The following is a 27283-nucleotide window of genomic DNA, read 5'->3' as shown; positions in this document are numbered from 1 at the left end:
CCGTGAAAAGAAGAGGTCAGACAAGCAGAGCGGCAACCCTGGATGCTAAAATGTGTGACTCTTTCTTTCACCTGACATTGATGATCTCACTAAGGTGGAAAGAGAGTATTTGAAAAAGCATAGTTCTTCATTTTTATTTTTACAGGAAAAGGATGGCTCTTGTTTGGTATGTGTCTTACTCCTCCAGCTCCTTGTGGTATAACTTCCTCAACTTTCCGCAGCTTTCTGTATTTGTGGTTAATGCATAACAGATGTTTTTCTTGCCTCAGATGATTACAGCGATTTTCTTACCAATTTTGCTTTTAGAAGAGGAGATGCATTTTTAAAACTCATATTTTTGTGAGTAGGATCTCTGTCTGTGCAGCACCATGGAAAGGGATTTTTAGAGAGTATGTGAAGTATCATTGTCAGCCCCTGACTCTTCCCCAAATCCTCATCTGATTACTGTACGGATCAATGCCCTAAACCTCAGAAAATAAAGTAAACCTCGAACCATTAACCGTCAGCCATCACAAAGGTCACAGAATCATAGAATGGTTGAGATTGGAAGGGACCTCTGGAGGTCATCTTGTCCAACCCCACTGCTCAAGCAGGGTCCCCTATGGCCGGTTGCCCAGGACCCTGTCCGTACAGCTTTTGAACAGCAAGGAGGGAGAGTCCACAGCCTCTCTGGGCAACCTCTGCCAGTGCGTGGTCACTCTCACAGTAAAAAAGTGTTTCCTAAGGTTTAGACAGAACCTCTTGTGTTTCATTTTGTGCCCATTGCATCTGGTCCTGTCACTGGGCACCATTGGAAAGAGCCTGGCTCTGTCTTCTTTGCATCCTCCCTTCAGGTATTTATATACATTAATAAGATCTGCACCCCCAAGCCTTCTTTTCTCCAGACTGAGCAGTCCCAGCTCTCTCAGCCTTTCCTCAGAGGACGGATGCTCCAGTCCCTTAATCATCCTTGTGACCCTTTGTGGGACTCTCTCCGGTATGTCTGTGTCTCTCTTGTACTGGGTAGCCTAGAACTGGACACAGCACTCCAGGTGTAGCCTCACCGGTGCTGAGCAGAGGGGAGGGATCACCTCCCTTGACCTGCTGGCAATATGTGTAATGCAGCCAAGGATACTGTTCGCCCTCTTTGCAGCATGGGCACATTGCTGCCTCGTGATCAACCTGGTGCACTAGGACCCCTAAGTCCTTTTTTGCCAAGCTGCTTTCCAGCTGGTGGCCCCCAGCATATATTGGTGCATGGGGCTGTGCCTCCTTAGGTACAGGACTTTGCACTTCTCCTTGTTGAACTTCATGACGTTCCTATTAGAGTTGGGGGAGCTGACAAAGCTGAGATGCGACAAATGACTGTCCCAAATCCATCCCCGTCGGCCACAGGGAGTTGTCTTTCCAGGGGAAGAGGACGCTGTGTGTGTGTGCATGTGTGTGTAGGTACCTGCCCAGGGTCTGGAGGTGGGTGACCACTTCCCAGAGGAGAACTGCTCTTTTTCTCTGGTTCTTGCAGCGTGGTTGCAGCATGCCAAAAGCAATCGGCTGGATGCACCGCGGCCTCCAGCAATCACGAAAAATGTCGGGGCAGAGCCGTCAGGACGCTGTTGCGATGCTTGCTTGCACTTTGAAATCACTGGCTAAGAAAGATAAAGAGCAGTTCTGACTTCTTGTCTTCAACCTGTCTCCCTGCCACAGTTTTATAGAGAATTAAGAAAAAGAAAACCACAAGAATTTTTTCAAGAAATTAACAGTTCATACTCGGATCCCTGTAGTCTCTCTTGACCTTGTTTAATACAGAAAGTGAATGTTCCTAATTGAATATCCCTGTAAACTCAAGAAGCGTGAGGCATATCCAAAGTTCACATTTAAGGTTTAGATTTGAATAGTTAATTAAATACTTCTATTTTTTACCTTTTCCCAGTGCATTTTTTATGTGCATTTTTGAGGTCATGTATAAATAGCCAGACACAAATGGTTTCTGCTGTGCTGGTGGTGTATCATGATATTTAGGTCTGCTCTGATTGCTAAATGATGAACATTTGATTTACATTTGTGTGAATGTGATATATATGTGGTATCTTGCAAAGCCAAACCGTAAATTATTTTTTTTTCTTGAACTTTTATTGTCTTGTCTGTTCTCTTATCTTCATTTTATCTACCCCAGGGCTTCCCTCAACTTTCCAAGTCCCTGACTCCTATCAGACATCAGGCATTTAAAAATAAACCTAGCTAACATAGAAATGTTGTGTTTCCTTTCTTAGATGTGACATTTCCCCCAATTTTCACCTACTCAGCATTCAAGTTAAATAAAAGTAAAACCTTCTCCTGAACCTGTTTCCTGTCCATAACTTGTTTGATATTTTCTACATACCTGTGTAGTAAAATGTCAGGTTATACCTGGCTATGTTAAGCTTCTCCTTCAGTGCTCTTGGGGAGGCATTTCCTTCCTGCAGATATTTGGATTTTCAGTTTTCCTGCTTAAACCCCTGGCATTTTCTTTGCTACCCCTGATCTACCTCATCCGTTGACGCATCCACGCCAGCTGTCACGTTTGGGTGTTTTTCCAGCAGGAATGACCTGATGGCACGTTCCCGGGTCGGTGCTGCTGTTGGTAACAGACTCCAATCGCTTCTTTCTGGATGCTGCACAAAAAATTCCCCAGGGGTGGCCTATTGTGTGGGTCTCCAACTACCATTAAAGCAGCTGTTTATCATTAGTTTAACAGCTACACGTATTTCCTAATGCCATTTGAAATCTAGTGCTTAATCTGTGTTTAAAGTCTTTTTTTATTTTTAAGTGTGAAGCATTGCTGTTGATGCAGCCCTGAACTTTGCTTTTTTTTTTTTTGCCTTTTTTTTTTTTTTTTAAGTCTTATTTTTGTCCCTGAAGTCTAGTCGGGACAAGAAACAGTAAAGACTTAAAGATCAGACTTTTGTGGCTGCTCCAGCAGCCCTGAATCAGAAAGAGCCAAACTGTAGCTAGGGAGATTTTCACTTCAGCAGGATTTGCAGACTTGGGAAGCCTTTGCATTAACTTCAGCGTCTTAGAATTAGATTTAACAGTGGAGTAACTCCCCAGAAGGCTGAAAGCACAATGTGATCCCTCTAATACATTGCTTCCAAAAGGCAGAAGAAAGAACAAGCCAGAGCATTTTGTTTTTACTCAGATTTACTCATAGTTGCCTTGAAGCAGTGGTATTTTTCCTCTTTTGCAATGTCTTGAAGTCTGGAGCCTGAAGCTGTTCTGTGCAGCAATTTAGAGAAACTCAAAGTCTGAGGTTTAATGTCAGTGAACATGAAGGAGATATACTAATGATGCACGGGGTCTGAGTACGTCTGACACGATTTCCTTCTTTCCCGCAGGTTGGACAAAGTTTGCTCGGCTGACGCGAGCCCTGACGAACAGCCGGAGCGTCCTGCAGCAGCTGACGCCCATGAACAAGGCTGAGGTGGTGCACAAACACTCCCGGTTAGCCGAAGTAAGTGGGACAGACACCAGCCTGCTCCATCCATAAGGCAGGCAGAGATGGGGGGGTTGGGAAAAACCTAATTCCCATTACTAAATAATATTTTTAGAGGAAAATGTTTCCCAACTCGGATTTTTTTTTCTCAGCCTCTGCTCATCCTAAAGCAGCACTATGTGCCAAGCCCACATTTCTGGGTCAGATCGCTCTCAGTCATGAAAACAGTCTCCATAGGTCACTTTTACTTACACGGCCCTTTTTCTGTGGTGCAGTTCTCAGTTTGCTGGTTGTTGCTTCACTTGGGGTGCACAGTATGCTCCTCTACGTGCTGTATCACAACGATGCAGAACCAGACACGATGTCCTTGAGCCCTGTGGATGGTCGCTTACTCTCCCAGGGAAAGTAGATTATTTGAAAAACCTCTTTGGAAGTATCCCTGTCCAGGTCCCTGGGGTTGTACAGGCACACTAACTACATATCTCTTAATCTTGACTTTCTTGTGAAGTCATTCCTACGATATTTTGCTCATCATTTTTTTCTTCAGAACTGATGAAATGAACTCTTTGGCAGGTTGCAAACATCTCCTTAACAGTGCAGATGGTGCAACAAGTGAATGCCTTCAGGTTAACTGATGAAAAAGAGGTACAGCTTTCATCTTCATGTCCATTGGTAATGAAAAATATGTGGGTCAAAAATATATGGTCAAAATATATGGGCTACTGAACATGACAACCCCAGCCACCTTGTACCAGAGAGCTTGTCCTGGGTTCAATACTAAGAACTGGTAGCAGCTTTAAATGTGTGTGTGTGTTTGTTTTGTTTGTTTGTTTGTGGGTTTTTTTGTTGTTGTTTTCTTTCCCTTGCTGGTTTTAGTGGACTTCAATAAGAAAAGCTCTACTTAAATTAAAATCAGAATGGAAACCCATAGTTTTCAGGTGTTGGAAGTGTGATGTTTTCCCTTAAATTATCCCATACCAGTTGTTGGATGACTGCTGAGTTACTCTCACATCTTGCTTTTCTAATTCATGACATTTCAGTGCTCTGTAAATCCTGTTACATCCATTATTGGTTTTATCTAGAGAAGACTAGAGAAGATATGGTAAGAATACTCAAAAAGTCTATAACAGGTGCATAGAATGAGGGAGGAAATTGTTCACCAGGACCACTATTGCTAGAGAAAAAGTAATGGCATTAAGTCACAGAAAGGAAGATTTAGATCAGGCAGCAGGAGAAGCTCAGGTAAGGGAGAAGGTTGTACTGAGGAACAGGTTGCTTGGCGAGTGTGCAATCTCCTCTCCTACAAGTCATTTAGAGCTACAAAGTACTTTGTAGGCAAAGTGCTGTGAGGAATGCCGAATGAGTGGAGGCACATCATCGCTGTACAGGCCAAATTTTCCGTACTTCTGTGTCTGAGGAGGAGCATTATCATCACAGCTCATCCCTTGCAGAACATACTGCCCACCTTCATTAGGCTTAACAGTTACCAGCCATTTTTGTTAGTTGTATACAAGAATAGTTCAGAGAGTCTGTGATGCATGCAGCTGACTAACAAGATATTGTGTATTCTTTTGTGGTTTAAAATTAAAAATTCATGCAGCATGAAAGAAATAATCATTATAGTTCAGTGGTCTCCACAGCCACTTGCCACCCACTCACCATGTCAAACTCAGCATGATATTATGTTAAGAATAATAATTATGCTTTTACAGTGTCATGGGAGCTCCTAAGCACTCCACCACCAGAGACACAGGGAAGTATCAAGCATATGTTCATCGCATTTGTCTTGAGTGCTGAGTAGCTTATTATTCCAGCAATAGTGAGGCTGTTCCTGGCTCCTGCCCCAGTGAACAAGGCAGGGAACAAATAGGTCTGGAGAAACCAAAGCAGCAAGTCCCAGTCTTGATTTATCATGACAGTAAAGTGTTGACCACAGATGAGTCCAAAGTGATAACTGGAGATAACAACCAGATTATGAGTCAAAGGCAGAATGGTGTGTTAAATGCAGGGGACAATTTTGGCGTGGAAAGAAGTTTCATGGATTTGCACAAAGGCTGCTGTGAAAAAAAACCGGTAGTATCGATAATTGCTTTTATTCCAGGGAAGGACCCATAGATCCACCAGCAAGTTCAGTGTGCCACAGTGGCCAGCTGAACCTTGCCCATTAGAGACTTAGAGGAGTTGTGGTAGTGAGCCTTGTCCTGGTCACCAGGGAAGGGACACCTGGAGGTTGATATTTTTATGGTTCTCACCAGGGTTTTGGCATCCGTGAGGGTCTCTGGCAAGTGTTGTTGGGACCACGCTCCTCGGTGTGTGTTGCTGTTCAACTGGAGCTCAACACATGGCTTTGCGTTACACGGAAACTGGTGTGATAGGAGGCCCTTGGCAGCAGGAGCAGCCAGGGTCTCCTGGAGGTCTCTGCTACACTCTCACTGCTGCCTGTGTAGTGGGTCTAGAGGTTTTCTAGTCACAGGATAAATTTGTGCAACTCAGCAGACTCTAGAAAACAAATGGTTAACTAATGTAACAATAAGTGAGATTTTCATCATAGCAGTTTAACTGACTTTTCTTATAGGTTGTGATTGCTAAAACTGACCTCAGGGAGGGTGGGAATAGGTAGGCAGAAGCAGGTTTGCATCCCATCGGGTTACAGCCTGACATTGGGCCAGATTAGACACATCGGGAAGCCACATCCTCCAACAGAGAGTGAGGGAGGCTGCTGTTGTTGTCCCTTGGTGATTTCCGAAGAACAGGTTTTCAGCAGAGCCAGACTTTTACTGTCTGATCTCAGTAACAGCTTTCTCATCTTAAAAATAAGACTGAAAAGAATTAATGGGGAACCCAGATCTGTGGTACTTGAGATCATATTCTTAGTTGTGCTGTTTATTCAGAGCCATTTACTCCTTTTCATCGAGGAACCATCCTGCGTTTGATCACTTTTACACATATGGAAGTGCTGTTTGCAATCTGACTGTCCCTGCAAATATGGTGCCTCAGGTCCAATATGGGACAGGTGTAGGGCTGAAATAAGTTTTAAAGTTGCTGGAATTATTTATTTTCTCCCATACAGATCTGAAATCCCTGAATGTAAAAGGTGTTATTAGTTCCAAAATACACATGAATCTTTTCAGTTGTCAGCGCAATATATTGCCACGTTGTGCATTCCTTTGTGCTTTTGTTTCTTGTGTTGGACTGAGATAAGAAGTAATTAGATTAGCTGGGAGGAATGTCTTAAGTGAATTTGGCTTGGTTCCTTTGCAATGTTTCCAGTTCCACATTTTACAAAAGTGCACATGCTGGAGATTATAGTCATATGCAAAAAAAGAAAAGTAATTACAAGAAATAAAAAAGAACCCACTAGTGATATTGAACTTGTAAGAGCAACAACTTTTTGAGGAAAATGAGAAGTAAGCATGATATTGCCAGGGTGTTAGGGCAGAAATTGTGCACTCAATGCTTTATTTTAGAAGGAGGTCAGCCAGCAAGGCTAAAATCTGGTTTACCTTTGATGAGGTATTGTTCTGGCTCAACAGAGGTCAGGCCCAAAGGATTAGTCTTGTAACACCTCCAAATATGAACGAATACCCGTGTTCATAACTGCCGAGCATGAGCTGGTGTGGCAGTACCCACCAACCTGTTTATGGAGCCTCTCTGCCCTTGCTGTTGGCATGGTTTCCCTTCAGTCCCTCTGCAAAGACCTCCCTATTTGCAAGAATATCCGTAGATGCTATGCTGCTCCCGTTCATTGAGTGATATCTGCTTCCACACATTCCTAATAAATCAGATAATTTAGAGACTGCAGGTTGACTTGCAATGTCCAATGAACACAGTCCCATCTTCACGCTGTTCCTTACAGAAATCCGTAAGACCCCTTATTGGATTATGTTAATTGAAAACAGTAACGTTTGCTTTTCTGTCTTTTACAGGTTCTCCAGCTGGGATCTGACATTCTTCCTCAGTACAAGCAAGAAGCTCCAAAGACTCCACCACACATTATACTACACTATTGTGCTTTTAAAACCACTTGGGACTGGGTCATCTTAATTCTAACCTTCTATACAGCAATTATGGTTCCATATAATGTCTCCTTCAAGACAAAACAGAATAATATTGCCTGGCTGGTGCTGGACAGTGTCGTGGACGTTATTTTTCTGGTTGACATTGTTTTGAACTTTCATACAACCTTTGTTGGCCCTGGTGGAGAGGTTATATCTGATCCCAAACTCATAAGGATGAACTACCTGAAAACGTGGTTTGTGATTGATCTTCTGTCCTGTTTACCGTATGACATCATCAATGCCTTCGAGAACGTGGATGAGGTAAGTGATTGTAGGCCTCCTCAAAAGGATTTTTTAATTAGGAATTAATTTGAGAGTGTGCTCCCAGGTAGCTGGCAGCAATAAGAGACAACTGAAGCTCTGCGCAAATAGGCAGGGATGGCCTTAAGCTGCTCGGCTTCACCTCTGCAGCATTCCCCTGTGGGAGAAGAGGCGTCTTACAATATCAGAACCGCAAGTGGACGTGTACATTAGTGGATGTGGGTTTTAGAATCATTTGCGTGTCACCCAGGAGCGTTGTTGCACGTCCAGTTGGGATGTCCCTCTGCCGCAGCCTCCCTTTGCAGCTCAGACCCAGTGACTGCCTTTAAGCAGCTTTAATCCATTACAGGGCAGACTAATGTGGCTTGACGTAAATAATCAAAACTCTCTATCTGCTCTGGCTGAAGCTGGTAACAAATTTGCCACTGACATACAAAAGGAGAGAATGCCTCTGAATGAGCATTTTTAAAATCCTGCCCTACGATACCTTTCTAAACCATGCTGTAATTTTCAATTTTCTTTTTTTTTTTTTTAATGACATCTTTTTAAATCTCTGGTTGAGAGGGAGATTTATCACCATTTTTTTAAACAGTTCTTGAGCTACTGCTGGAATTTTAGAAACCGTTTGAGGAGAGAAAACAAAACTATCCTAAACGGACAATGAATTAAAGCTTTTTAACTGCTAAATGTATTAACATTTAGAAAATTGAGCTTGCAGCCTAAGATAATAGCAAAAACAAGCAATAACTTTGACAAATAATGCATGCACAAGTCAGTGTAGAGAAGATTCATTGTTAAAATGCAACTATAAGGGCATTAAGACTTGTTTTAATTTTTCTCTAGAGTCTTTTATCTTTAGGGCTACAAACAGATGAAAAAGCCTCTGTTCATTTTTTAACATTATAACAGTTTTTTCTTAGACCATTGTTCAGTGGTGCTTGTTGTTGTTGTTTTTTTTGGTTTTCTTTATTTGTTCCCTCCCCTCTTTTTTTTTTTTTTAAATTCTCCAGTTCTTCAGTTATATATCCTCACTATATAAAGTCTATATTCCTGTTTTTGTAATGCAGACTTTGGTGCAGATTTCGTAGAGCTTCTTTAAAATTCCATCCCTGTCTCTGTGCTGAGTACCATCTTTTGACATTGTTCCATTTTATTTATAGAAAATATGACAGAAGTGATAATACTTGCAGCTTAAATTCAAGATCATATGAGGGCTGCCCGTCTGGAAGCAGGTTGTACAGTCAGGCTGTGTAAGGAGGTGGTATTATCAAGGTTGTAAATATAATACAGATTTTTAAGATAAGCGATTTCAGACTGAGAGGAACTTGATTTTTGTAAAAATGCAGCATTATCTCCAGATTTTCATGCTGTAATATGTAAAACAAACAGAAAATTCCTGTGCCCAAGCAGTACAGATTTAAACGTTGAGCTTAAACTCTTTCTCTAACATATAGATGGGAAAGAAACCATCTGCAATGTTTGTGACAGGGAAGAGAATCATTGGCATGGTGCATTATAATTGAGGCACACCTTAGGTGGCAAAGTTTAACAAAAATGTAGTAACTATAACAGGATAGATATCTGGAGGTCCAGTGATCCTGGAGCTGCTATCATACCTTCAAACAGTTGGAATATCAACTCCTTTTTAGTAAGAGAACCAACAGTAACCTTTATTTCTCATTAAATGGTCTCTTATGGCCCTGGAGCCTCCAGCAGACATTGGAGTACGGAGTATAAATGTTTATGCACTTGATTTCAAACCCCTCCAGCTCCAGTTTTCCCTAGTGCCTAAAAAGAATTGAAGTGATTTTGAAAACAGGTATGTAAGAAGTCAATCTTTTCTCCTTGGGTCTACATTTTCCCTTTTCTCTGTCTTCCAGAGGAGATTTTTTTTTTTTGTGGTATGTCTTCATTTGTGACATTGAATTCTTTTGAGCTGGTTGGTGTGTTCTGGGTGCTTGTAGTTATAAATGCTGTTTATCTTCATTTGGCTTTTAACATTTTAACATAACTGGTACTTTTTTCCTGGGATTTATCTTTTTGGCCCACAAGCAGCAGTATGGTCGATCATTCTTTATAGGTAGAGAATAAGTAGATCAATAAGTTTAATTTGGATGAAATATTCTGGTTGATTAAAAGGAGAGTGTTTCTCATTAGAAGGTGAGTGTTTCCTCCCTAAGGCAATTAGGAGAGAGAAGAGTTCTTTTAGCTTTTGGTTCTGGTAGGTTTTAGCCCTTTATCTTGGCCCTGGATCTTTAGCATTTAAATTGGCGACTGTGGCATTTCTGAAAAAGTTAACAGAAAATCAGAGCTTAGTGGTAAAGACCTTGGGGGCAGATCCTGGTGCTGTTTGAGTTCTTGGTATGACAGTGAAGGAGGAACCCTAATCAGGGTGAATAGCCCTAAAAGCCAACTGATTGAAAGGTGACTTTCCAAATTTCCCTTGTGTGTCCCACCTCCATCCCTCCTTTTTCCACATAAAGCATCAAATGCACTTTTGTTAGTTGTTAAGGGACTAGGTGAGGGTGGGGGGACACGACTGCAGGCAGTTGTGGGCAGGTCTCTCATGCGTAAAGAAGGACAAGGCCAAGGAAATTTAGGTTTGTGTCTCTCCACTGTAGTTGTATACTACATATGTGATATAGGTGCTCGAATGTTGTAATGCAGAGTCTGCTGAGTCGTCGTATAAGACGCCTTATGCACTTGAGTGCTATTTTATAATGTCAGAATTAAGGAGATAAATAGAAAGATTTTTTAAAAAAGGAGTTTGAAAAAAGGAAATGTGATTTTTCTTACTGAGGGTTGGAGTTCTTCAAATGCAGTCAGTCTTGGACAGAGTCAAGTGTCATTTCTGTCACGGACAACATTAGGCCAAGGCTGGAGTCTTGTGAAATTCCCACCTGAGGCAAACGTGGCTGCAAATCAAAGTTATTTTGTTATTGAGCAGAGGTAGAGCCTCTGCTCAAGGATGCGATGAAAAGGATTATGACACATAAATTGTGAATTGGGGGGAATTAAGATGATTCGAGGCAGAATTGGAGGTGTAGGTTTCCACACCTGGAGTTACAGAGCCAGGCTGTCACCGTCTGCTCAGGATTTGTGACAAGGAAGGGGAGAAAAGTAAGATAATGAGAGAGAGAGAGATACCTTGCACAGCATAGAGTGATCTAAATTGATGTGATGGATGAGGAATTAAGTGGCTAAATGGTATTGATAGAGTAGGAAAACAAGGTAAAATAGGCTGGAGAAAAATGAGCTAAGAGAGAGGAAAGTGGAATCCTTAGTGGGATACATACTTCAAGAAAATTGGTAGGATGATAGTCCTAGAAATCAAAAAAAGCATGGCATCTTTTCTAATTGGGAAGTATTACTTACTCTGAAGTACTTTCTGGCTAAACCAAAGCCATACAGAAAACCTTTCATATATAGAAGTGTGAGAAAGGACACTGTAAAATACTGAGAAATCAGCCAGTTTTCAAGGTACGAACCAGAATAGAGTGTGTGCGCTCAGACTCTCTGAAACTAGGCTGATTTTTTTTTTTTTAAAGTAAGAGAGTTCTCTGAAACTTCAGATTTAGTCCAAAAGTTCATGTCTGTCTGTCTGTCTCTTCTTTTAAATAAAAAAAAAAAAAAAAAAAAAAAAAAGTTTGGAGGATATGGCGTTTGGATCAAAAAATTAAAAGATCTTGGTCACAGGAGGTTCCTATTGTTATTATGCTGTAAAGTATGTAGGAACTGGAAGAAATTGTTCTGTGTTTTTTTGCTGAGTACTTAGCTGTATTTAACAACTCTTTCTATTGCTGTCTGTACTGTCACTTATGTTTCTAAAATCATGATTCCCTACTTTTGAAGCTGGAGAATTACGTTACCTTGAGGCTTAGCTTTTATACGTGTTCTGCCTACCAGAGAAAGCTAAATATCCAACCTCTGTCAGTCTGGGCTACCAAAAGGTTGTTTATAGCATAGGTAGCCATTAATTCCATAGAACTCACAATTTTCAGTCACACCGTGCTGCAAATTGTCAGCAGATGGGTTTACAGTGTGCCTGAGGACACGGATCCCATTGCTGGTTCAGGTATGGTCAAAACATGCTACAGCTCCCTTTGGGACCAAACTCATGGATTTACATCCCAGGGAAACCCAGATGTTGTGCAGGTGTTTGGCTCTTGTCCCCACGTGGAGCTGTGCAGCTGGGAGCTGATGCAGTGCTGCTGAGGGCTGCACTTGAGTCTCTGTAAATTAATATGTAGAATAAATATTCCCAAGACTAGGTGGATGGACAAGCCTTTGGCCAAATGGAAAACACTTCCGCAAATTAAGTGTTCAATACAGCTCAAAAAGCCCCCTTTGGTATTTGGAAAAATATTGATGCCTCTTCAAAATTTTTTTAAATTATTATTTTCTGTGAATTTTTACTGAGATTCTTGAATTTCTGAGTTTGTAATGGAACAAAACCTAGAAGCTTGATCTCATCTGTGCCAGAGACACAGCCCTAAACTGATATAGTACATATTGCAAAGAACAGGGCCAGATATCAGGATGGTACAGAGATAACCAAATAGATGGTTTTCAAATGAGTTGTATGAAATATCATCCTTTCTGCATAAATTAGTTTTCATGAGCTACTGGTGGGAAATGAAAGCAGACAAATTTAAATGAGCTAAACCTCTGAATTACTTTGTCTGTTGTTTAAAAATGTAGGACTGCATGACCCGATGGCCTTTAAAATTTAGTGATCTGTGCAGGACATAGTAAGGCATGGAATCCTTGTAAGTGTAATCTACTTTTCATTACTATTATCGATCTATTTCAGTGGTGGCAGAAACTCCTTTGCATCACTGCAATGAATAGCAACTAAAATAGCAATGTCTGTAAATTGAAAGCAAATAAAACCTGATACAATTAGTTCAGCCATATTCACATCTGCAGTGCTTTGCTGCAAACACTCCCTTTTCAAAAGATATTTGAAGAAGGGTTTATGGACCTCAGTCTGAGTAGCATAAGCAAGGTGAAGATAAATCAGTGTATTTCGAGAATGTGACTTTGGCTCTGAAAGAAAGTCCATTGCTAGCTACCTTTCTTAAATCTAGGTGGCTGACATGGAGAAAATAATTCCCAGAACTAAAGCCCTGCTGCAGCCAAATGTTAGACTATGATGAAAACTCCTAGCAAAATAATGACAGGCGCACTAAGCCTGAGACCTGGCATTTTTCCCTTTGTTATGCAGTCGGAAGGCAATTAAATATGAAGAATACTGTCATCCTGCTGTAGTGTGCAGAAAACTGCAATATAATAATACAATGGCTTGGTTACCATGTCCAAATATAAATGTATCCACCTTAGCCGTATTGTATAAATGGTCAAGAATATCCACCCCATCACCCCTGTTGAACGTAGTTGCAGAATTGCGCCACGTCTCTTTAACTTTTATTCAAGCTAAGATTTTATTCAAGTTCTGCCACCGTTAAATTATCAGCTTTTTTAACGCTGTACAAGGTTTGGGATATTTCTACAGATTCCCCTGCAGAGAAACATGAGTGTCATCTTGACGCTTGACGTGAGGGTCAATTTGTGAAGGGCAGTGCCTGACCTGGAGTCGATGCAGGGGGTGGTGGGAGGGCAGGCACGGTTGTCTCATGGGATGGATGTGACCTGGTAGCCTCGTGCTACACCACTCTGATGCGGATTACGGCACACTGAACTTTAATTATATGTCTCAGTGGTCTTTTCTCTTTTTTTTTTTTAATGGGTTGTATATGTTACTGGGAAGCAGATGTTGGGTACAAGCCATTTAAATCAAATCATTAGTCAGAGCCATATTAAGTATATATGGAGTACTTTCAAGGGAAGCTTCGAGTCCTGCGTGATCCCTCTGCTCACAAAGGAGAGGAAGGCTTACAACGGAGATGAGGCAAATTAAAAATAATCCAGTCAGTTACTCGCTAAAATAATGGTGATAGGAGTAGCACAGATCCACATTACTGGGATTGCTGTACACAGCCGTCAATGGGAGGAAGAGAGCTGCAGACTTAGGGATGGGCTATTGCTCTGCACTAAATGGAGCCAAGCCTTGCTGAAACTAACTGCATGGCAAATATCAGAATTAGCAAAGTTTTATTATCACAGCTGCCTTGTAACTTGATATCAGTCTTTGTTTTGTTCAAGACTGGATTTATGTTACTTAGACCCCTCGGTGTCAGCAGTATGTGTAGTTCCAGAAATACTTGCAGAAACATTGCAGCCCAGGTTATCTGTCCAGATATTTGTTCTCTTTTTATTCCTATATGGGCATAGGAAATTTGTGGCTTGCTGCTGGCATTAAACTGTCAGCTAAGTTCAGTATCCTGCTCAGATGCTGTCGTGACCAAAGGGACATACCTTCTTATCCCTCTCATTTCATCCTCCATCCATTTTCCTTAAGTAAAAGAAAATTATCAGGTTTTTTATATCATCCTCTTCTTCCCTAGTTGGGCACCCCAATGCACTAGCAAATAGTGCAAGATACCACATCCCTCTTAACTTGAATCACAGAATGTCAGGGATTGGAAGGGACCTCAAAAGCTCATCCAGCCCAATCCCCCCGCCGGAGCAGGAACACCCAGATGAGGTTACACAGGAAGGTGTCCAGGCGGGTTGGAATGTCTGCAGAGAAGGAGACTCCACAGCCTCCCTGGGCAGCCCGTTCCAGGCTCTGGCACCCTCACTGTGAAGAAGTTTCATCTCAAATTTAAGTGAAACCTCTTGTGTTCCAGTTTGTACCCATTGCCCCTTGTCTTACCATTGGTTGTCACCGAGAGGAGCCTGGCTCCATCCTCCTGACACTCATTCTTTATATATTTATAAACATTAATGAGGTCTAGGATGAATCTAGAAGAAATATTTTGAAATCAGCCTTATTTTTATAACGTCAATTATTCACTGTTTGAAATGTATTGCATTTTAGAGATGTGCCATAAACAATTCAGTAGAAGTTTATTTATCATGTTATAGCTTATTGACATTTGTTTTAGGGGAAAAAAAATAAAATTAAAAGCTCCTCCATCCTCCTGGAAAAAAGAGATAAAGCTCAAGCAATAAATTTAGAGGTGCTTTCAGACACTGCATGAGAAAACCTACTTGCCTTCATTTTGCTGTAAGGACTCAATTTTGTGCTCACTGCTGTCATACTCCCATTGCTATCAGTGGTACAGGGTCAAGTATTAAATGGGCTCGGCTTGTATCTGGACCCAGGATCTAGATAGCTTGTGCAGACACAAAGCCCCTTAACTCCCGTGTGGACTTACTTAATAGAATGCAACCCTAAATTCAGTTCTTAAAGTGGTAATAAATCAGAAAAGGTGCTTTTTTTTTTTTTTTATTCCAGCATTTTAATCTGTAACTATGCAACTTTATGACGTTGTTTACGTAAAAAAAAAAAGCGGTTTCTGAGATATGTTGGAAGGTTTATTTTAACATTAACTCCAGTAAAGAAGCATTAAGGAGCTAACCAGGGATTTTAGACTTAAGCTCCATTTAAGTAGCTAAGCTCAAAATTTCTTTTGGGAATGATTTGCTGGTTAATTTTCAAGCAGCCTATATGTCTTCCTGGATACTCCTCCTGTGCGAAGCAGAGTAATACCTCTGGAGATGTGCCTGCAGGCTCACCTGCTTGTGTTGGCAAGACTCACTATTTCAATTGTTCCCAAAATCTGTAGCTACTTCTGGGGGGGGCAGTGTGTGTTGGGTTTTGTTTTGTTTGGTTGTGGGTTTTTTGGTGTTTTGTTTTGTTTGTGGTTTTTTGTTTGGTTTGGGTTTTTGTTTGTTTGTTTGGGGTTTTTTACATTGTCTGCTGTTATGTAACAACTGCTCTTTGAAGATTGCCCGAGGTTTACAAAAATGGTGCCTTTATCGCTGCTTCTTTACCAAATGCTAAGCTGTGCCTCAAATTTACAGAATCAGCTAAGTGATGAGTTTGGGGGATATTTTTTGTATGTGTGTAATTACTTCTGGTGAGGAAACGTTAATGAAAGTTTTGCTTGTACTTCTTTAAATAAAGTATTTGGGCTGTATTTCAAAATGTACTAAGCATGAAATTCATCTGATGAAACATAGGACCAGACCTAGTCCACAGGCGTGTTCAGGGTGTTCTCATGTTCCAAGATGCATCTCCAAAGTAGGTCTGAGAAGTCACCCTGTCCTAAAATGCTTATTTCTCACCACTGACTGTAATGATATGCTAGTGTGACCAGCTCAGATGCAGAGCCCTCCACGGTATAGTTAGGCTGAGCATCCTGCCATTCCGACTGTATCTGCCTCACTTCAACTATTCAAAGGATGAAAACAAAAGCAGAAGCAAATAATAGGAATAACGCTCACAGAAACCTTTTGAGTCACCAAGTCGTTGGCTTTGGTGGGCAGGTTCATTGTATCACCTTTCCTATAAGCTGGTCAAAATCTGCCTTAACTCATGGTGTCTGCAAATCTGTTTTAATTTGCAGTCTGTGCATTTGTTCCTGTGCCAACCTCTTGGTTAAATATTTCTTTTCCTTCCCTCATGTTTATCTCTTCAATGTGCTTAGAAAGATCAGTCATCCCCCTCCCCCTGCACAAACATGCCTATTTTCCTTTCCTTAATCTAAGCAAACTCATTTTGTCTAGAAACGTCTTTTCTGAAATTTTGTGAAAATTTTCCTGGCCTTTCCAGATGCCTGTCTCTGCATGGAGTTAAGTTTGAATACATCTCTTTAGGGCAGAGCCGTGCATGTTACTCCAGATGGAGAATTCATCTTTCCTTTGTAAGTGGGCTTTGGCTTTTCCTCTTGATGGCAGAAACGCTTAACTGATCTGTCCTGGAACTGGATTAACCTCTTCTGTGAGTGCAACCCACTGGTTGCTATGAGTCACTTTGGGATTAACCCATATACCCAAATGTTTATTTTTCTCAGTCATTTGCAGCTAAAGAATGTTGTCGTAGTAGAAATTTTTGTTAATTTGCCCAGTAAAGGAAGCCTTGAGAGTCTGTATTGTTAAGCTTTATCACATTTTCCTTCATTCCCACCCAGTTATTCTTTGCACTGACAGTGTGTTACTGGAGAAAGCCATCAGAAAAACTTGGCTCGATCCCAGCAAACCTAAGCTTAGCAAACCTATTGCTGCACTGATTGCATTTTGATTTATCTCAATGTCTCTAATTGTTCTTTCCCTCAACATTTGTTCAGGTCATGTATCTGTTTATTTCCGTCTTGATGCATTAGCTTTTCTGGAAAACATCAACATAATCTTTGAAAACTAAAGCTAAGAATTAGTTTAATCTTTAGCCCAAGCCTGGATGATATTTACTTCATTGCAGCTTGATCACTTTTGTTGTTCTTTCTTTCCTTCATGAATCTGAAGAATCTTTTGGGATTTGTTTTAATATTCTTTACAAGGAAAAGTTCAACCTGACATTTGGCAGTTCTCACTTCATCTCTGTTCTTTTTACCCTCTAAGGTGTAGCTTTCAGTGGATCAATTTTTTATTTCTTATATATTGTCAGTTCTCTATTTTCTTCCTTTGGATGATTATTTATGCAGCTATAACTGATGCTCAGCTTTACAAGTTTTTCCCCTTGTTTGAGATACAACCTGTGGATATTTTGTACCTTTTGATGTAAGGACATTCCAGGTGTCCTCTGCTGCCAGGTGTCTGACTCTCCTGTCATCTCTCACAGTCCATTTGCCTTCACTTACTATTATCTGTAGTCCAATATACTGCGATTTATAATTTACCAGCTCTTGCCCTTTTGAAATCAAGAACCCTAGTCCAGTTTACTTTATGATTGTTCATATTTTTATGAACAGATTCAATTCCTTCTTCAAGCCAATGGGGACTACTGCAAAATCCTATCAGAATTAAATGTAGTGTAGCATCACTTTCCATGGAGTAATTGGCTATTCAATGAAAAAATAAGCATGCCATTGCATCTGCAGAAAATCTCAGCCTACTCTTATTAATGACATTTATTCTCCGAGCTTGTATCGAGAAAGATAAGTCTCACGTTGTGAGGCAGTGCTCCATAATATCCATCTCTGTAATAACATAATACAGATTTGGATGCTGCCCAGATCTGGGCTATCTGGATTTCTAAGGATGGGTTTAATTTCTCCTCCCGTAAGCTATGTAAGTGATAGGCTTCAGCTTCTTTGTATTCAGCGGGAGAGGAGAGAGACAGCTCCAGGAGCTGATTCATCCCATCCCCGGCTGTCTGAGATGGATTGGGTGAATCACTCTTCTGACATGCCTCTCTCTTCACTCGCGGGGAGGAAAGCCGGACAATTCACATAGACTGGCTGGTTGGCTGTGAGGTTGCAGCGTTACGTGAGATGAATTCCCACCCGAGGAAAGTGGATGGTGCTCAGTCATGGTGTGGCTGTGGCTTCTGCAGGTGTGCATGAGCTCAGTTTACGTGAAACCATTTTGCTCTAGCATGGAGATAAAGAGCTCAGCCTAGGCTGCAGACTCCTCAGTGGATTTGATCGCATTAATGACTAGACTTGCTGAATGCAGGCTGCTGTAATTGCTTGCATCTAGCAACTCTAAGCATATTAGCTTAAATTAAGCTTAAGAGGGTCTGTATATACTGCAGTCACATCTTTGACTGCAGTGGCAACATGCCCTACTACATTTCATAGAAAGGTTCCCACCTCTGGTTCTTGGCCACTCCATAAATTCTTCAAAACCACAATGTGCTGAACATCAAGACATTGTGAAAAACTCTTCTTTTTTTTTTTTTTTTTTTTTTTTTTGGCCTCTGATCTTTTCTGTTAAATGATGCAGTACTGATCCCCATTTCCAGACTTGGGAGTTTTAGAACACATTTAAAATGCATGTTTCGTTTTCTTTTTTTTTTTTGTTGCTGTTGCGTATGTGCCCACAGTGAACAACAACTAAATAACAAATCATGGAGTGAAATCTAATAAAAAAGTGCCTAGAGTTAAAAACACATTGTTCCCTAATAGAAACAAAAAATATGCACAAATATACTATTTCAGCATACTGGGATTTAATTTTGAGGTTTAAGCAGATTTTAATATATTTACATTGTAGAAACTAATGGCTGGTTTTGTGTTCATTTTACTTTCTTAAACATTTACGCAATAATTTTCCTACTTAAAAAAAAAGAATACTTATTATATTAGCAAGTAATCAGACAACTAAATCTTTTACATCTTTTACAAAGATGCAGCTCTATTATTCTGTTGCTCCTTTAGTGCAGAACAGACTCCACTCTCTCTTCTCTGGTTTAGGAGGACATGTCTGGCACTCATATGAATTTGAATTATTTCCTGCACTTGTTAACCTTCATTTTCCTTTGGTGACAGTGTTCCCTTTATCCTCTTGCATGTTTGGCTCTCAACCCCTGTATAGCATCATGACTTTGACAGCTTCATCCTTCCTGTTGCTTGGTTTATCAGGGATTAGTCAAGCTCAAGAGAATTTAGATCCCTGTTCTTGCTCGAGGAGCAGAGCTCTGCTCCCATGCCATGTATCGCAGTTGCAGGAAAAATCTTTCTCAGCCTTGTGGTCAGAAACATTTAGACAGATGCAGACACACAGCTTAGAAACTTCTTTCATCCTGGAAGACCGAAGTTTGACAATGTGGTAACATCCAGGATCTGAAATGGCAAGATTCAGGTAATTTTAACAGGAAGGAGTGGCCTCTCTGCATTTCAAACCGAGGGCTGTCATCGCTTGTGCCTCCGCTGTCAAACTCCATTTCCTTTCTTAGTATATTAAGAGAATTTGAGAACACAGACTTTGCAAGGCGCTTATGTCAACAATCTTGGGCTTTCTTTAATCATGAATGCCTAATTTAATTCCAAAGTTGAATATCCATTCCTCAAAAATGTCTTTCTGGATAAATTTGACATTGTCTACATCCTTTGTGGTGGTTTCCGCTGTCTGCTAAATAGAAATGGTGGTAAAGAAAGGGCTGGTTCAGAGCTGCTGCTGGTGTCCTCTCCTGATCCAGTGGCCTTAGAAGTCACTGGGAAAGTCTCTTGTGATTCACACTTGTAACACTTAAGTCAACGATGTGTATCAGATAGGAATTTGGTTCCAAACTCGACTCATAAAATGCAATTCTGGAGTAGGTGGCTTTTCAGTTATAAGATTTCTACAGGTGAGCAAGCTGAATGTCCTCATCAGGTTAAGACATAATAAAATACATTTATCAAAACCTCAAGGGGCAGGATTGGATGGTTCATAACATAATGAGATATTCTCAATCAGAGAACACAGGCCAGCAGATATTACAGACAATTGGCCCAATTGGCTAATTACTACAATAGAGTGATGCATGCTCCTCCCTGAAGGCTGGATCCTCAGTGTCAAAAACGTGCATTATTTACATGATGCTTCCACCAAATGGGATTACATGCTCCATGCAAGGTTCCTCAGCACCTCTCTGTTCCTTGAGTGCTGAGGTTGCTTCAGTTAGAGCAGATGCTCATCCTTTAGTAGAAAGGTTTCCAAAACATTCGTTATAGAGCATAAATGCAGTTAAAAAAAAAAATAAAGGCAGCCAGCAATCAGTTGAGTTTAGAACACTGAATTTAATAACCCAAACAATTCAGGGCAGTTAGTCTTTCACATAATTTCCATCAAAGAGATCATTGCTGACTCTTAGGCAGAGCTTTGTGTGTTAACAATTGTGCATTTATTATCAGGCGATTTTTCAATATAAAGGTACCAGCTTGACCCAACCCAGTACCTAAACAGTGCCGTGAATGACATGTTCATTTAGTATGTGCTTAGCTGCTCTTTCCTATGTAGTGTTTTATGGAATAGACTTTTAAAGCTTCCAATATTGTCTTTATATTTTGCAAGATTAGACATGGAATGTGAGTACTCAATACATGTATCTCTGATTTTTTGGCCTTGAAGTAGAGGGTCAGACTGAACTGGCTTTAAGAGTTACAGTGGAACTTACTTAAATGAATTAATTAGAAAGAATACATTTCAATGTCAGCTAAAATGAAACATTTCCCTTTGTTTTATGCATAAGAGTTGTGATTTGTTATCTGTGCTAAGGAAAAAAAAAAATAATCACAGCACAAACTTTCTCCCAGACTTTGAAATAAGTACTGTATTTTTGTATTAGTTATACAACTGCTAAACTGTCCACATAACTTAGAGAAGATGTAATATAGGTGGAGGATGCAGTGCCAGACTGTAAACTCTCCTGATCAAGAGCTGAATCTCGGTTTGGGTTTGTGCATTAGAAAGTGCAGTGTAAACCTTGCCACTGGGATGAGCTTAAACTACTGGGTGCAAAAAGAGGACTCCCCAGTTTAGCTTCCAGGTCTCTAACTCCTTCCCTGAGCCTTAATCTGGGTAATGAACAGTGACTCTTGAAGTAAAATGGAAATAATGCATCTCTCCTTGACCAATAGGGCATGGATTCTACAAAAAAACACCCTGCTGTTTTCTCCCTCTGATTTCACAGCAAGGTGTAAACTTTCAGAATCAGGGTTAATTCACTGAAACACCCTGCAGATTAATTTTGTGAAATACGCTATTAAACTACTCTGTTGTTCTCTTTTGTTTTGTAGATATTGTTTCTGTGGGGCGTGACCCTCATTCAGTAGTCCATTGGCCCTAGTTCATTCTGTGATGAACATCTTAAGGGACTACCCAGTTTATTGAACCAGGTGGCTGTTCACGGTGCCTCACAGACATGTATCCCAAAGCAAATGAGTAGATATACATTTAGATGGAAATAAGAATGATAAACTCTTGTGGAAATGCAAAATACAGAAATCAAAATGGGAAAATTCCACTTTCCTCCATGGTATTGGTCATCATGAGAGTTTGAATGCAAATACAGAACTTCAATTTATTAAGGATTTGGGGATCTGAAATAAATTCCAACAGGATTTGAAAGGCATACAAGAACTTTGTCGAACAGATTACATCTAGAAATATCAAATGTATGTTACCCTTCAAACATCAGTTGTGAAAAGAAACAGAGGTGCAAAAGAGATTAATGTTTTTTCTGGTATGGAAAACTCCAGAAACTCCAGTCTTTTACTGTTTGATAATATAATTAGCCAGTGTTTTGACTAGTCTGATTTGATAATGATCCATAGAAAAGGGCAATTTAATCTTGGCACAGTAAGTAGGAATGTTTGCTTCATTGCTTTCTATGTCTTAATTTCTACTTTAAATTAAATGTCTTCAGCTTCTGAGTGTTTTATATTAGAAACCTTCCTTTACAAACCTTCTATTTTAAGATACTAATTAATTTAATGCACAAGTTAGATATATCGTGGGATTGCAATAGATCAGGAACATATTTTTCTTCTCTTTCTGCATCTATAAACTCTATTAAAATACATTGCAAACCATTTGTGCATTGAGGAGGGCATACACATTTCTTGTTACCTCTCAGATGTTTCTATTAACTTTTTGATGGCCTCAGTTCTTCTATTCCCTAAATATTTGTACTTCCATTTATTTGTTCTTCATTTATCTTCCCTGAAAATACACCACACAGATACTTGCTTTAGGAAAATATTTGCAAGATCTGTTGATCGGAAAGGAGATTAACCCTATATGCAAAGGCATGTGATCTTCTTGCCAGTGCCTCGTGGTCTGTCTTACCCTCAGTCAGAAAGGTGATGTGCCCACAGTTGTTAGTTCCATGTTGGGTCAGTGAGACTTCTTATAAAAACAAAATATCCAGAGTTGTATTAGCTGTGGTGAAGGGTAGTATGAGGTGGAGCCTGTTGGACTAGAAGGAGTTACCCAGCTGCTCTCTGATGGATGAGAGGAACGGTAGGCAGAATTCTCTGTAGTTACGCATTACAATTACTTTCTGATGTTTCTCCTGAGCATCTGTTAATGCCAAGGGTTGCTGAAGTAGGTGGACCTCCATTTTGGACAGGACAGCAATCATCTGCTTGGATTTAATAGCATACCATTCTCCGAGAAGCTTCAAGAAGACTCCACTTGGATGGTGTAGCTCCATCTGTGACTGCTCTTGCACATGTTTGACCTCGTTGAGGTCAAAGCAGAGTCTCCTGTTTATTTCAAACTGGCAAAGTGTCAAATTGTTCCTTTTTGTAATAACCATGCCATTTCTCACTTTGGATTCCACAGAACTCTTCTGTTCCTTGGAAAGACTGAGCTTGAACGAAGGAATTTATTCACCTAATGAGTGCCAAACTTGATTTACCCTGATGAGGACAAAAGTACTGGAGGGGGAGGAGGGCTTGATCTTGTATTCTGTCATCTAAGGCATGAAAAAATTGAATAGAAAGTTTTAAAGCAGATGCAGGAATCACTGTACAGTGTTCTGTGCTAACCAGCAGGGCATTTCAAATGAAATAATGATTTTTATTCTTTTCTAGGGGATCAGTAGCCTCTTCAGTTCCTTAAAAGTGGTGCGTCTTCTACGACTCGGTCGAGTTGCCAGGAAGTTGGACCATTACCTGGAATATGGTGCTGCCGTACTGGTACTGTTGGTGTGTGTCTTTGGACTGGTGGCCCACTGGCTGGCCTGCATATGGTACAGCATCGGGGACTACGAAGTGATAGATGAGGTCACTAATACAATCAAGACAGACAGCTGGCTCTACCAGTTGGCACTGAGCATTGGGACACCATATCGATACAACACCACTGGCTCAGGGCAGTGGGAAGGAGGACCCAGTAAAGACTCCTTGTACATATCCTCTCTCTACTTTACCATGACAAGCCTTACAACGATAGGATTTGGAAACATAGCACCAACCACTGACGGAGAGAAGATTTTTTCAGTGGCCATGATGATGGTTGGCTGTAAGTAGAATTTGATTTTATCGTGTTTAAGCAAAAGTAGTTGTATAGCTAATATGATGGTTGCAGAGCACACTTGCTGTAAGCTTTCTCGACATCAAGAAGTATCTGGAAATAATAATGAAATTAATTTGGAATTATTGAAAATGGGAGCTGAAATTGTGTTGTTGCTTTAGCTTTTAAATTGTTTGCAAGACTACGTGTATTATGTACATAAATGTGCCCATTGACAGTTCTGTATTGAGTTCAGGGCCTCTTCTTTACACCTTAAACATGTCTTTGATTATGTTTGAAAGGTCTTGGCTGGAAATTTTGTAAGAATTTACAATGTATATTAAAATCAGGTAGTCTGACTGAGTTTTGCTTATAAACTTGCAGAGGCTTGGAAACATTTGAAGTGTTTTTAGCCAATTCTTGAAACGTTTAGTGATTCCATAAAGTGATTTGTATTTTGTGGCACTTGTTTGACTTACAACAAGTCCTGATTTTATCTCCTGAATGTGGTGACCTTTGTCACCAGTGAAGCTAGAAGTGAAGGAAATCATAAGACACTATATTGCACCTTTTCTCTGCTTCCCTGTTTTGCAGCTCTGCTGAAATAGTCTAAAAACAATAGTGGTAAAGAGCATTTCTCATTTCATGTGCTGCCAAGGTTAGATCAGTGATCACCTCTCCAGGTTAACAGAAATCTTCAAGATATAGTAAAGTCTGCTGAAAATGTTGATATCATTTGAGATAATTATTTTTCTGTTAAATAAATAATAATTGGTATTTCTCTGAGGCTTTCTGTTTTCTGAGCTCCATACAAACGCTGAACAATTATGTAACAAGAGAGCAAACAAAACCTTTTGAAAATAAGATCTGCATAATCTCTCTGATAATTATCTCAGCTAACACTTTGAGCTCATCTCAGAGAAATACTGTACTGTGAAAAGCAAGTTTTCTTGCTACGTCTTTCTAGATCTTTAGAAGATTAAAGCAATTTGTTTGGGGATTTTAAAATGCTTTTTAAAAAGAGAGCCTGCAGTTTTAGGACTCTGCTTGCAGTGTGGTGCAATGAAATTTCTGCTGAACAGCATCTTTACATGATGGGTTGATGTGTTTCAAAACATTTCACAGTCCATAAAAAGCAAATCCCCAAGCTAGAGCATTAATGAACTATTGCAGTTAGGCCATAGGAAACCTATAGGTGCTGATTAGCCATTTGTTGAAACTGCTTTGTGATATTTACAGAATTCTGGGATTTGGAGAGTAAAGTGGATATAGAACATTTTAAATATTGTGATAATTACTTCACTTGTCTTTTGTGGGGACATCTGTTGCCCTGCTGAGGAGAGTCCCACAGAAAGGGGGGTTGAAAGCCATAAAAACATAATGAATAATAATAATATTAAAAATAGTAATAACATGGCCTCATTAAGTGAAAATGAAATGGAGCTTGTAACCTACTCTGTATTTGTTCTGGGTGGGTTGTACTCTTGCTTTTTAATCGCTGAAACACATGTTAAAGACGGAGAGTACACATAGCAGTGTCGAAGTTGACATTTACAACAACCTATGTATGTGCCACTGTCTGATTTTAATACTTTTCCTAGTTGTTACCTACAAAATTATTAAATGTACATGTCAAATTTATAAGTGGTACCTGTAAGCTTAGTAGTTGGAAAACTTTGAGTAAGTTCTTAGGTTTTTGGGCAAAGTCAAAAGTAGAATCTGAAATTCAAGAAGTATGGCAAAAGGACAGTTAAGTCGCTTATTGCATAAAAAATAATGCCATAAAAATAAATGTGGCTTCTCTTGTGAGTGAGGTGAAGAGTATTGTGGCATGCAGGAAGGCTACAGGCAGAAGAAACCTTCTTTTTAGATTATTTGCAAGTGTAAAAATGCTCAATTACGATCAAAGGTCTGAGTCTTTTGCAAATGTATCATGAAGATTTGAAGATTTTAAATTCGTGCACCACAGTATTATGACTGATTCTGAAATCTAAAGGAGTTGCTTGCTTGGTTGAATACTGGTTAGAAAATATGCCAGCTTCCAAGTCACGGGCTTTATATTTGCAACATTTGTGCCAAGAGATCAGACTTGCAGGTTTTTATAAAGACGCGTTGCAATGCCAGCTTCTGAAAACATGACAGTCTGAACACCAAAATGGGGCAGGAAGGCACAACAAATAGCTGATGGAGATTGCGATTTGTCAGGCAAAGTGACCGGTGAGCTTGGTAAAGAGATTTGGCCCCAAGAAAAGGTGTAACTAGGAACTGAGAAATATTCGAGTTGTTTTCAAAACAAGGTGCTTCAGTTTTTCTTTTGAAACAGCGTTTTGAGATAAACATTCAGCAAAATTCAATTACAGTTCAATCAATAAAAAACTCTGGTCCCTGAACTGACTCCGGTTGTAAGCAGAGAGAGACTGTGAAGCACCTTTGGTAGCTTTCCTGAAGAAGTTTACTAATACCATAGTTGATATTGGCAGCGTCTTTTCTAAGAGACTCTGCCAAATAAATGTCTTAAACTTAGCACTGGAATCGGAGATAGTAATTCATCACAGTCCCAGCTGCCTACTCATGCAAACTTCAGATATGAAAGAAAATCTTCACTGCGTTGGCAGCCAGAAGTGGCTTGTTCTGGAAGCCTGAAGTTTCCTATTCACACTGAGAAACTTATCGGGACCTGGGAGGAGTGTTTGGAGAGATTTGCAAATCCTTCTGGTAGGCAGGATTGCAAAATGGTGTACTTGTTAAAAATAGCCGAATTAAGATTCTGTAGCTGCTGATAAAGCATTGCTCGGTGCAGGGTGGTGGCGGGGGAAACCCAGATGAGTGGGGATGCTTTTCAGTTTGATTGGCACTTTGTCACTTGGTTGTTCACTGAGGACAGAATCAGGTGGGATGTATAGATTGAAGTACATCACCTGTCTTGCAGGAAAGAGAGATTTGAATGACTTAACCTCATCTTGTGGAGCTACTTCAGATTTCTTTTTACCTCACCGGCCCTTTCTTGGTGTCCAGTGCTGTTCAGCAACATTTTTTCGGTTGCTTCTTGACACTTAAAAAGCCAAAAATAGCAGACATAAAGCATCCTATGATGAGGGAGCAAGGTTTTTACAAGGCTTATTGTTTAAATACCTGTTCTGCATTTGCTGCCTCGAGTTGCTGAATATGCATTGAAAATCTGCTTTTTCTGCAGCTCCTTTTATGTTGATACAGGTCATTTCGTCCCCACTCTGCACAAAACAGAACAGATAGGTAGGTCCGTCGGATCTTTGAGTGGACCAGGAATCGTTTATCACTCAGGAAGGACCTTTCTTGTAAACCTCCCATTATTTTCTGTCAGCTCAGGGCATCGAGCAAGAAACTCAGTCTCTGCTGCTTCATGTTGCTCTAGCTCAGTCCACAGGCAGGTATTAGGCTTCTGTAGCGTAGCCATAGATGTAGATGTAAAACTAACTCGTTTTGTGCTTTTCACCAACAGGAATGCATTAAGAAAGGTGCCAGAAAGAGACTTTTGGTTTGTAAACCATTACAATCTCACAACTCAGCACAGCCAGGACTTGCGTGAGCCGAAAGTCTGTAAAAGGGAAAAGGCATTTTGGGCAAGGTGGCAATATAGCAAGGTGAAACAGCTTGCAGAATTCAGGAGAGACGGGCTTTTCTGAAGAAACAAGCGTGAATGTTTAAATGACAAGAGTTTGCGTGCTGCCCTGTGCCTTCTTCCCTC

General features: G+C 40.3%; 1 protein-coding gene across 1 annotated transcript in view; it reads left to right on the top strand.

The window, feature by feature from the left end:
- KCNH5 (potassium voltage-gated channel subfamily H member 5) overlaps window positions 1–27283 on the top strand; it is a 156936-nt gene that overhangs the window by 36956 nt on the left and 92697 nt on the right. The window contains exons 5-7 of the mRNA XM_065636117.1: window positions 3351–3466; window positions 7375–7767; window positions 23139–23568. Of these exons, the coding sequence (XP_065492189.1) occupies window positions 3351–3466; window positions 7375–7767; window positions 23139–23568 (939 nt within the window). The remainder of the gene's footprint in view (window positions 1–3350; window positions 3467–7374; window positions 7768–23138; window positions 23569–27283) is intronic.

Source organism: Caloenas nicobarica, chromosome 5 (assembly GCF_036013445.1).
Source record: "Caloenas nicobarica isolate bCalNic1 chromosome 5, bCalNic1.hap1, whole genome shotgun sequence".
Lineage (NCBI taxonomy): Eukaryota > Metazoa > Chordata > Aves > Columbiformes > Columbidae > Caloenas > Caloenas nicobarica.
Note: the sequence above shows the minus strand (reverse complement) of the source record. Positions and strands in the feature narration are given on the sequence as shown.